The sequence below is a fragment of the Rhinoderma darwinii genome, chromosome 3 (genome assembly GCF_050947455.1).
Source record: "Rhinoderma darwinii isolate aRhiDar2 chromosome 3, aRhiDar2.hap1, whole genome shotgun sequence".
Taxonomy (NCBI): domain Eukaryota; kingdom Metazoa; phylum Chordata; class Amphibia; order Anura; family Rhinodermatidae; genus Rhinoderma; species Rhinoderma darwinii.
Window position 1 is genome coordinate 428560253 of NC_134689.1, and position 12993 is coordinate 428573245.

The 12993-nt window shown below is 36.6% G+C and overlaps 1 protein-coding gene across 1 annotated transcript; it reads right to left on the reverse strand.

Annotated features, from left to right (window-relative positions):
• Positions 1-361: 361 nt before the first annotated feature.
• LOC142750744 (olfactory receptor 11L1-like) lies at positions 362-1294 on the reverse strand. The gene has a single exon (XM_075859724.1). It carries the CDS (start codon positions 1292-1294, stop codon positions 362-364), a length of 933 nt encoding a protein of 310 aa, XP_075715839.1.
• Between the last annotated feature and the right edge of the window lie 11699 nt (positions 1295-12993).

Here is a 12993-nt window from a genome sequence, read left to right on the forward strand (position 1 = left end):
ATTGATTTCAAAGGGAAAAACTGCATTTAGTCCAGATGGGGCTTTTCTTACGCGGCCATTTGAAAAAATGGATCGTAAAAAAAACGCCCCTTAAAAAGAAGTAGCATGTCACTTCTTGAACCATTTTTGGAGCTGTTTTTCATTGTGTCAAAAGAAAAACAGCTCCAAACACGGCTCTAAAAACGCATTAAAAAATGTTTAAAGCTTTAAAACCGGCTGAAAATCAGAGCATGTTTCCCTTAGTTTTGCATGTGAACATAAAAATGAAGAGCAACCATTATAACTGCCTTTAGGGAAAGAATAGGGGAAGATGTAAGTTATTAGTAGTTGCCAGACAAGGTAGATGGACAAATATTTGAACTCATTTGTGGGCAGAAGACATGGTCCTCATTAGCTTTCTAAGAGCCTGCTTAATATCTCTGTTATTTAGACTGTAGATCAAAGGGTTAAAAAGTGGAGTTATAACCGTGTATAACAAGGAGAGAATTTTCTTTACATTGCCGGTATTTGGAAATAAATAGATGCAAATAATTGACCCATAATACATGGACACCACAGCCAGGTGAGAGCTGCAGGTGGAGAAGGTCTTCTGCCTCCCAGTCACAGATGGGATCTTCAGTATGGTGATGATAATATAAACATATGAGATCATGATCACAATAAATGGACAAAGTACTAATGGTCCAGCGAGTATCATGTCTGCTATTTTCACTAAAAAAGTGTCTGAGCAAGAAAGTTCAAGTATAGGGTCAAAATCACAGAAGAAATGGTCAATGACGTTCGGTCCACAGAACTGTAAACAGCTCATTGTCCCTGACACTGTAAATATAATAGTGAACATCATCACCCAACACAAGAGAACAGCTCTTAGACAAAACGTGGGGTCCATGATGGAGGTGTAATGTAGAGGGTTACAGATGGCCTGATACCTGTCATAGGACATCACGGCCAGAAGAAGACATTCCAATGATTCTGAGGCAGAAAATGCATAAAATTGTATCAAACACCCGATAAAAGACACGGTACTTCCTTCATACAACACAATATGGAGCATGTTGGGTACTATGGTGGTGGAGAGTAAAAGATCAATGAAGGAGAGTTGTGTGAGGAAGAAGTACATGGGAGAGTGGAGCGACCGGCTGTTTGACACCACTAGAATGATGAGGAGGTTTCCACATACAGTCACACAGTAGATGACCAGCAGCAATAGAAAGAAACAAAGATGAAAATTTTGTAAATTCTGAAATCCCAAGAGAAAAATTTCAGTCACCGTGCTGGAATTACTGTGCTGCATATTCAGAGAGATTAACTTCTCAAAGAAAACGGAATAAAACTATATGTCATAAACAAATAAACAATTTCCCCAACACGATGTCTGGATTTATATTCTGCAGTAAAATAGAGGGGAACAATCATGAATGATCGATTGATAGGTTTGCATGATGAGTTTTAATAAACTGGGATCTATATTGATATTATATTGATATATTTCCCAGAAAGACTAAATTATTTTAGAAAACAATGAGAGATAAGAAGAGATCTTAAGTATAGAACTGTTGCGGGTAAAACTGCCCTTTACCGGAAAAATTAATATACCCTTTATGGCCGGTTATTTCAGGTAAAGGAACGTTTTACCCACAAAAATCACGTGGTCATTATCAGTCCATTTGACAGCCACGCCAAACATGGTGCTGGGTCAGTGCCACTCCCTTTCTTTCCATTATTTAACACATATTTATCACATACACACACTTCAGTCCTTCACACACCACAGAAAGAACACACAACCCTCACAGATATATACATACAGTTGTGTGCGAAAGTTTTAGGCAGTCAAGGAAAATGCTGCAAAGTAAGAATGCCTTCAAAAATAGAAGTGTTAATAGTTGTTTTTTTCTATCAATCACCAAAATACCAAGGGAATGAATAGAAGAGAAATCTAAATCAAATCAATATTTGGTGTGACCACCCTTTGCTTTCAAAACAGCATTGATTCTTCTAGGTATAATTGCCCAAAATTATGGATTTTGTAGGATTATAGTCAGGTGTATGATTAACCAATTATACCAAACAGATAAGAATTATCATAATTTGCCTATGTAGGTTGAAACATAGTCATTAACTTTAACAGAAACAGCTGTGTTGGAGGAATAAACTGGGTGAGGAGCAGCCAAACTCTGCTACAGATGCGAGGTTGTGGAAGACAGTTTCATGTCACAGGTTCATCAAGGCAAGACTGAGCACAGTCTATCAGAGAGGCATCTGATTGGCTCCAAATTTGTTCTGCATCAGGACAACGACCCCAAACATACACCAATCTCATTAAGAACTATCTTCAGCATACAGAAGAAGAAGGAGCCCTGAAATTGATGCTATCACCCCCACAGTGCCCTGATCTCAACATCATTGAGTCTGTCTGGGATTACATGAAGAGACAGAAGGATGGGAGGAACAACCTTCCTGCCGAGTTCCTTCAAAAACTGTGTGCAAGTGTTACTTAGAAGAATTGATGCTGTTTTGAAGGCAAAGGGTTGTCACACGAAATATTGATTTGTTTTAGATTTGTCTTCTGTTCACTCTCTTTGCATTTTGTTTCTTGATCTTTACTTATAACAAAGAAGTGAACAGCAATATGCATTATATTAAGATATCGTACATTACTTAGAGAATACAACCACACACAGTGGTCTCCTTTTCCTGCCTTTCCTGGGTACCAAGCACATGTTGCGAGTAATGTGTATGTATTTAAAATATATATCTGGATCCAATGCTGCACCGTCTCCTGGAACAACATTTATAACCAAAGCCACATTCAGTACCTGACTATTGGCACATGTACATATAGAGGCTCATGCATAAATAACATATATAGCTACTCATTATTTAAAACACACAGGACAAGAAATCCACGATCCACATGTAACTGGTGTTTAACTACAGGTTGAAAATATATGTACACCTACACAACACACACACTAGCTGCGGGACGTGAATCCTGTCACTGAGTATATCTATGTAAATACTGACTCACGCTTCCATCTAGAATATCTATATGTATACAAATAAATTGACCTTAAAAAAAGAAAAATAATAATAACAATATTAATAATATTAATGAACAATAATACAATAATACTAATAATAATACTAATAATAATAGATAACATAATAATTATAATAATATTAATAATCATAATAATAAAATGGACTAGGTAAAACATATTGTGGTCTAACAGTAAAAAAAAAGCATATATATATTGTGACATTAAATAATAAAATGTAATATAAATATAATAAAATATATTAACTAAAATCAAAATATAACCATCATTTCCAACATAAAACATTATATAATATACCAAGATTTCCTATTATTATTATTATTATTACTACTACTGTTACTATTATTATTATTATTAGTAGTAGTATTTTATTATTATTATTATTATTATTATTACTATTATCATTTTTATTATTACTATTATTATCAATCAATACTATTATTATTATCATCATTATTATTATTATTATTATTATTAATAAACACTTTTACTGTTTAAAGTTCCTATAAAATGTTTTCAAATATAATACTTATATAACCAGTGCAGTATAGTGTAATATCACAAATCAGTCATTTAGAAGTTATGAAAATAATGGAAGAGGTTTACTCCAGGATCTTTATATATATATATATTGTATAACTATATGTATATATACTGTATAAAGTTGAAATTATATTTCATGGGTTTAATCATTTAAAAACAGATTAGCATAAATCTCAATTATGTAAATATACATAGTTGTGGAAACACATAATATACTGTACATTGTATCGTAGGGGAAATCTGAGGATGAAAATCTTGATTCTTCTGTATATAACGGAGCAAAAACCTTTCTTCTTGTCCGTGGAATATATAAGATGTGAGGTTATTACTTAATATCCCTTTTATAGAGAAAATATTACACAAGTGACTTCACAAAGCCGGGGGAGATTCCACTAATGATCTCTGGTGGGAACAGTCATATTCTTAAATCTGGCTTTTCATAATTATAGAATAGAAATTGTAAAACTGAATAGGAAAAAGTTCCTAGACATATTATATTGATCTAGTAATATATATGCTCTTTCCCACCCAGATCCATTATAATTAAACAAAATAAATCGATCCAAAATAGTCAAAACTACTTTCCGTCTTAGCAATTTCCGTTTACACCCCAGTTTGGTTCTCTAGTGGAAGAAAGGAAAGATTTATGGAGTTTGCAATAAGTTTTTTTTTAAGAATATGAATGTTAAAAATAGTATCCCTTCATAACCGCTGAGCTCAAGGTCAGGTACTGAGATTATTGTGATATGATTTTGCTTTGACCACCAGAGTAGTTTTGGGGTGACGGTAGCTCTAATATAAGATGATGAGTGGTTGAAAGGCGTCTAAATCTGTTTTCTATGTTCTGTTGAGCTCTTTCAAAATGAATAGAGATGAGCGAACCGGGGCAACCGAACCCGGTTTCGGTCCGAACATCGGGAAAAGTTCGGTTCGCAGCGAATCCGAACTTCACCGGGTTCGGCCGAACACGTTTTGACCGAACCCGGTCAAAAATATTATACAAATCGGCAGCCACTTGTCTCTATCAATCACTGATAGAGAAAAGAGGCTGCTGATTAAAAATAAAATAAAAAGCATTTCATACGTACCCGGTCGTTGTCTTGGTGACGAGTCCCTCTTCTTCCTCCAGTCCGACCTTCTTTCCTGACGCGGTAGCCTGTGATTGGCTGCAGAGGCCGCTGCAGCCTGTGATTGGCTGCGGAGGCCGCGGCAGCCTGTGATTGGCTGCAGCGGTCACATGGGCTGTAATGTCATCCAGGAATGTCGGGCCGGATGTCGGGAGACTGGACTGGAGGAAGCAGAAAATTCTCGGTAAGTATGAACGTCTTTTTTTTTTACAGGTTACTCTATATTCTGATCGGAATTCACTGTCCAGGGTGCTGAAACAGTTACTGCCGATCAGTTAACTCTTTCAGCACCCTGGACAGTGACTATTTACTGACGTCGCCTAGCAACGCTGCCGTAATGACGGGTGCACACATTACGGGGCCTCATGCACACGACCGTAAAAACACCCGTTATTACGGGTCGTAATTACGAACCAAAATAGCGGGCCCATAGACTTCTGTTAGCCACGTGTACCTTCCCGTTTTCTCAGTCGTATCGTCGGTCTTGAAAAATGACTTCTTGTTACTCTGTCCCCAAGATTGCGGGCTCTTCTTGCTGTTCACACCCAAACATCGGATAAAAGACAACAAGCCAAGGATCATAACAGCCTACAACAGTCAATGGCAAGACATCACCAAAATATTGAATAGAAATTGGAACATTCTATTATGTGAACCTAAACTTATACCACACATCACTGAGAGAGCTCTCCTAACAGCAAGAAGAGCTCGCAATCTTGGGGACAGGGTAACAAGAAGTCATTTTTCAAGACCGACGATACGACTAGGTAGAGGAACTAAACTTATAGGTTCATATGCATGTGGGGAATGCAACATATGTCAATTTGTTAAATCCAGTGACACTTTCACAGATCCAGTTGACAAAAAGCAATACCCACTTAAGTCATACATTAACTGTCGAACTAAAAATATAATTTATGCGATAACCTGTTCTTGTCCCAAGGTTTATATAGGTCAGACAAGTCAAGAACTACGAAAACGAATACAACATCACCTATCAATCATCAGATTGGCAGAAAGAGATATTAAACAAAATAAGATTCTGACCTCGGTGGCTTTACACTTTTTGCAAGTACACAAAGGTAAGACTTCTAGTCTTAAAGTGACCGGCCTGGAACACATACAGACAAACATTAGAGGGGGCAATATAGTCCCCAGACTTCTGCAACATGAAGCAAGGTGGATCTTCAATGTAAAATGCATGTCCCCTAGGGGCATAAATGAAGAACTACTATTTACCGGTTTTCATAAAACATAACGAGTCATTTTTTATTTTTACATATACATTTTTCTTATGTTTAACTTGCACAGATCACATATTTTCGCTCACGTTTATTATGACCTTCATATTTATTATGATTTATTCAGGTCTCTTATATTTCACATAATAATTTTTATATCCTTCCCCTTATTATTTTTCACGTTTTTATGATCTAAGTCACTTATGATTATTTTATTATTATCACATAGCACGTCATTTATTGGCATCGTTTTTATGACAGGCATAGTAGTTCATCTTGAAGCCATAGGTCTGAGATCAATTATTCAGCATGTTCTCTCCTTCTAGATCATATCTATGTATAGTGATCGGTTCTGAGGTGTTGAGCATTATGTGAGAACATATGGACACAGAAGAAGAAAAACAAAGAGAAACAAAAATAATATATTGTATTATAATCTGATACCCACTCTCTTATATTTTCTACACATATATATTGTTAACATTTTGGTTAAACTGTTTTCTTCATCAGAAAATTCATCATACTCCTTAATTGTGTAGAATTAAATGAACAACATATTGGCATAAATGGTAATTAGCATGATGTATTCATCGTTATGCTTATAAGATAGAACGTTTAATATTTATGCATAATTACTCGATAACTAACCTGGACTAAGTTCCAACACACTGATGACATGTGATAACCTATATGTTTATTATAGTGACCCGTTGTCATGGGGTATGATAGTTTGTAGCGACTTATCCATAGCTGTCAACACATGTTGGCTTTCCAACCTCCCAGCCCTCCTTCTTCCCATGCCTCTCCTCCACTCCCGGTGACCTGGTTATGCGCGCGCGCGGCTCACCGCATCATGTTGCCATGTTTGCGGGCCGGCGCGTGCGCATACTAAGTGACTACTCGCCTTGATTTTCATGGCGAACGCTGTCCTGCTGGGCGCACTGCGTGTGCGCCGGGTCCGTCATCAGGTGCACATGGTGGCGGCTTCGGCGCAGAGCGTTACGGCCATAGGGCAGCTGGGTTATCTCACCAGCTCACTCGTGGGGGTTGGGGTAGGTGTGTCCACAGGTGCAGGCCATTGCACTTCTGATTACTTTTTCATTTGCTGTTCTACATAAAGACACTAAATGTCTACATGCAAACTTACCCCTGAGGAAGCCACTTTTGTGGCGATACGCGTGGGGCTTTCTTTCCCCTTTTTTCCCCCATATAGCCTGAGACACAGGACATGCTGATCTGATGCCTAACTGATGCAACATTTTTACACACTCTTTTCAAGATTAATGCATTGCATGCCTGCTCTGGGGGTTTTGGTGAGTGTAAGGAGGTAGCTATTTGCTAGCCACTTATCATGGTGGTATTCCCCCTTCAGTGATCTGTACATGGCATTTTTTATGCTATTTTAAATGTTTTTAACTTCTATGTAGTGTTTTTGTATTGAATAAACGGTTATTTTGTATACTCATATGGCTATTCCTTGATAGTTATACCCTTTGCCTTATACATACCCATTTGTTTTGCTTTATACGTATATTTATCAAATGAGTTGCAAAATGACTAGAAAGTATAGTCAAGACATTGACAAGGTTAGAAATAATGATTTTTATTTGAAATAATAATTTTCTCCTTCAAACTTTGCTTTCGTCAAATAATGCTCCATTTGCAGCAATTACAGCATTGCAGACCTTTGGCATTCTAGCTGTTAATTTGCTGAGGTAATCGGGAGAAATTTCACCCCATGCTTCCAGAAGCCCCTCCCACACGTTGGATTGGCTTGATGGGCACTTATTGCGTACCATACGGTCAAGCTGCTCCCACAACAGCTCTATGGGGTTGTGATCTGGTGACTGCGCTGGCCACTCCATTACAGATAGAATACCAGCTGCCTGCTTCTTCCCTAAATAGTTCTTGCATAATTTGGAGGTGTGCTTTGGGTCACTGTCCTGTTGTAGGATGAAATTGGCTCCAATGTAGCGCTGTCCACAGGGTATGGCATGGCGTTGCAAAATGGAGTAATAGCTTTCCTTATTCAAACTCCCTTTTACCTTTTACAAATCTCCCACTTTACCAGCACCAAAGCAACCCCAGACCATCACATTACCTCCACCATGCTTGACAGATGGCGTCAGGCACTCTTTCAGCATTTTTTCAGTTGTTCTGCGTCTCACAAATGTTCTTCTGTGTGATCCAAACACCTCAAACTTCGATTCGTCTGTCCATAACACTTTTTTCCAATCTTCCTCTGTCCAATGTCTGTGTGCTTTTGCCCATATTAATCTTTTCCTTTTATTAGCCAGTCTCAGATATGGCTTTTTCTTTGCCACTCTGCCCTGAAGGCCAGCATCCCGGAGTCGCCTCTTTACTGTAGATGTTGACACTGGCGTTTTGCGGGTACTATTTAATGAAGCTGCCATTTGAGGACCTGTGAGGCGTCTAATTCTCAAACTAGAGACTCTAATGTACTTGTCTTGTTGCTCAGTTGTGCAGCGGGGCCTCCCACTTCTCTTTCTACTCTGGTTAAAGCCTGTGTGTGCTGTCCTCTGAAGGGAGTAGTACACACCGTTGTAGGAAATCTTCAGTTTCTTGGCAATTTCTCGCATGGAATAGCCTTCATTTCTAAGAACAAGAATAGTCTGTCGAGTTTCACATGAAAACTCTCTTTTTCTAGCCATTTGGAGAGTTTAATCGAACCCACAAATGTAATGCTCCAGATTCTCAACTAACTCAAAGGAAGGTCCATTTTATAGCTCCTCTAAACAGCAAAACTGTTTACAGGAGTGCTAACATAATTGCACATGGGTTTTCAAGTGTTTTCTAATCACCCATTAGCCTTCTAACACAGTTAGCAAACACAATGTACCATTAGAACACTGGAGTGATGGTTGCTGGAAATGGGCCTCTATACACCTATGTAGATATTGCATTAAAAACCAGACGTTTGCAGCTAGAATAGTCATTTAGCACATTAACAATGTATAGATTGTATTTCTGATTAATTTAATGTTATCTTCATTGAAAAAAACTGCTTTTCTTGCAAAAATAAGGAAATTTCTAAGTGACCCTAAACTTTTGAATGGTAGTGTATATATATATATATATATATATATATATATATATATATATATATATACATACACTAGAGGGGCACAAATCTGTTGTGCTGCTGTAATGCGGAGAAATATTATTATTATTGTCATTGTTATTATTATTATTATTATTATTTACATCTATATATGGAGGTTTGTGTAGGTTAGGCTGCGTTCACATCTGCATCAGGGCTCCGTTCAGGCGTTCCATCGGAGCTTTGCGTCAGAACGGAAACCTGACTAAAACAAACAGAAACCATAGGTTTCCATTTGCATCACCATTGATTTCAATGGTGACGGAACCGGTGCAAATGACTTCCGTTTGTCTCAGTCGTGCCTGGGTTCCGTCGTTTTGTGGGAATAAATAGTGTAGTCATCTACGGTATTGCTACAGAAAGCCTGAACAGAGCCCTGACATAGATGTGAGTGAAGCCTAACCTCATACATGTTGGTTAAAAATAACTCAACATTTTTTTTTTCTGTCTTGAATAATAATACGATGAAGATTAATATTAATATTATTATTATTATTTATTATTATTTATTAGTATTATCATTACTATTATTAGTTATTAATGTTATTATTATTATTATCACTTAATAAGATATGCATAGGGCAACCATCATTCAGCCCATGGAAATCTAAACAAGCATAAAGTAGAATTTATTAAGTAAAGGGATATAAATCTGCAGTGATGCTCTAATATAGCAAAATATTATTATTACTTATTAGACTATTTACAATAATCCTGCCGTGTTATTGTCATTTTTATTACAATACAACAATGATCACATTTATTAGTATTATTGGTGTTTTTGCCCTCACTGAAATAAAAAGTACTAATTATTTTTACAATTTACTATTATTATTATTATTATTATTATTAATGTTTATTATTTTTACTATTATTAGCATTATTTATTAGTATTTATTATTATTTATTAATATTTTTAGCACTTAAGATATGCATAGGGTACCCATTATCTAGCCCATTGAAAGCCAAACAAGCACGAAGTAGAATTTATTAAAATAAAAGGATATAAATCTTCAGGGCCACTTTAATATAGCAAAATATTATTAGTATTATTATTACATTATAAATGACATGTTATAACATATTAAACTATTTACAATAAGCATGACGTGTTTATATTACATTACAATAATAATCATATTTATTCGTATTATTGTGTTTCTGCCCTCACAGAAATAAAAAGACATTGGAAACATAAAGTTTTCCAAATACAAATCACAGTTACTTTATCTGTACAATATTAGAACAACCCCCAGAGAGTAAATCATCAGCGGCGGGACGGGTAATTGATTGTAGGATTTTCCATGTATAATAGAGTCGCCGTGTCTTGTTTTGCCTCATAGGGAATAATCAGATACAGGTTAGAGAAGTCAGAAATAAGAAATGTGATGCTGGAAAATCCCCAGAAGATTAATTACACAACAGAGACTGAAATAGATGGAAATAATGTCACATAATGTAATAAAGGGAAATATTTACACCAGATCAGAGCTTACAGTTACATTGTGTTACATTGTGTTACATTTTCTAAAATCAGTGATAATATATGACTATTATTATTATTATTATTATTATTATTATTATTACACATTTACATTAATGATGTATCATCGTTCAGCACCAAAATAACAATTCCATCAGGACGTCTCCGGCTGAATTTCCAGACATCTCCAATTATTTTTTTTTGTTTCAATTTACAGATATCACTAATTAGCTGATTAAGTTATTTATTTTTTGTAACTTTGTAACAAAACCATGAGGGATATTCAACGAATGCTGTGCTAGAGAATGATTGTGTGTGATTAACTATTAGCTGTCCTAAGCAAAAAATAATAATGCTAAGAAAAATGACAAAATACTAATAAATAATAATGCAATAAAAAACATTCATAATAATGTACAGTATAAACTGTAACAATAATAATAATAATAATAATAATAATAATAATAATAATAATAAATATAAATGACTAAATACTAATAAATAATAATGCAATAAAAAACATTGATAATAATACACAGTATAAACTGTAATAATAATCATATTAATAATAATAAATAGAAATTACAAAATGCTAATAAATAATAATGCAATAAAAAACATTCATAATAATACACAGTATAAACTGTAATAATAATAAAAATAATAATAATAGTAATAAATATAAATGACAAAATACTAATAAATAATAATAAAAAAAACACTTATAATAATATACAGTATAAACTGTAATAATCAACTGGTACAATTCATGCATTTTTAGTTGCGTATTTTCACTCAGTAGATTTAAGAATTGACTCTTTTTGCTTTTCCCTGATTTTTTTTTACTATGTTTTACATACAATTGGATTATATGACAGCTAATAATGTGCTATTTTTTCCATAAAGTTTTGTAGTATCCTTTATTTCTCTGTGTAAACTACTCTGTATAAGCTTTTATATGTGGTCAGATATATTGCAATCTTGCTGAATAATTAATCTGTTTCTAAAAATGGTGTTAGCTTTGCTCTTACCTTGATGTGTCAGGATTGGCTGATGTTGATTTTAAAACACATGTTTTGAATCTGTTACGTTATTCTATGAGTAAGAACACATAGTTCGAAACGCATTTGCGGTAACACGCCCTACCTGTGTCCTTCTGGACTATTAAACATTATGTCCTAATATAGCTCTTTTATTACATCTTAACCCCTTAATACTAAAGGTATTTTAAACCTTAATGACCGAGCAATTTTGTAAGTTTTTTCATCGTGGCATCTCTTGTGACGTCATCATGGTCTTGGATTGACCAGTGGGGTCCATGGCCTGAGCTTACTGTCATGTTGGGTACGTGGACCCACTGGGCCCTACCAGCTTAATGGTATGGCAGCTGGCCAACAGGACACAGGTCACAGTCTATATTTCCTATAGGTGTACCAGTGGTAGCTCAAACAGCAGCAAGACGGGCTCGGCTGGGACTAGGCAGCAGGCAGGCACCAGGCGTGGTGTAGCAGGACAGGTATGGTACTCAGCGCAGCACGACTCCAACTCAATACGGCACTTGGACCAAGACAGCATAGGATACAGGTTACAGGTAGCAGGAACGGGAAACACTGGGAAGTGGAAAATACTTAGGAGACCAGTCTAGGGTAACAACAACAAAGCTCAGGCAATGCAGGGAGGGGCAGAGCCCTTCTTATAGTCCAGGGTGATCTTGGAGCAACCCGTTCAATCTCACACATGTGTGCGCTCTGGCTCCTTAAGACTGGACTGAGCTCGCGAGCGCACCCTAGTGGTGGCTGCGGAACAGGACAGTCGCATGTGCAAACATCTCTGGAGAGATGGAAGTCGACAGGTTTGGCGGAACGGGAGTGGTGTTCTGGCACCAAGTGTCAGATCATGTCAGTCTTTCCCACCCTAACCGCCTTCAGACAGTTGTTCTTAAATGAAGCCCGGTGATCGGCCCCTGTATCGTCCCTTTATTCCCCTCTATTTCCCCTCCTGGACTCTCCCATTATTCCCCTCTATCTCCCCTCATATAATTTCCCCTTTTGGACTGTTCTGTGCGCAGAAGGCGTGGCTAGAGTTGCATGACAGTTGGTAAAAAAAAGCAGTTGGAGGTTGGAGTCAGCCATTTTTGCAGATGGGGTATACAGGGTCCAGAGTAAAGAAAGAAAGCAGAGTATTTACCATCAACCAATAGACATAATCACAGGGAGTAGTATGTGTACTGTGCCCTTCTGTGTCTCCCTCAAATAAACACAAAATTTTAACTGTTAAACTATTTTCTGTGTCCGCCTGGATTATTTCACCCACAACGGCGATACCAAATACCCGGTATCACCACAACAGGATGGGAGGAGTTCGTGGTCAGCAACCAAGCAATCATACACTTCTCTCCAAAACGCCCACTTGGTCA

Excerpts from the sequence above, each read along its gene's own strand:
- LOC142750744 (XM_075859724.1), bottom strand. The coding sequence starts at position 1,294 with ATGCAGCACAGTAATTCCAGCACGGTGACTGAAATTTTTCTCTTGGGA.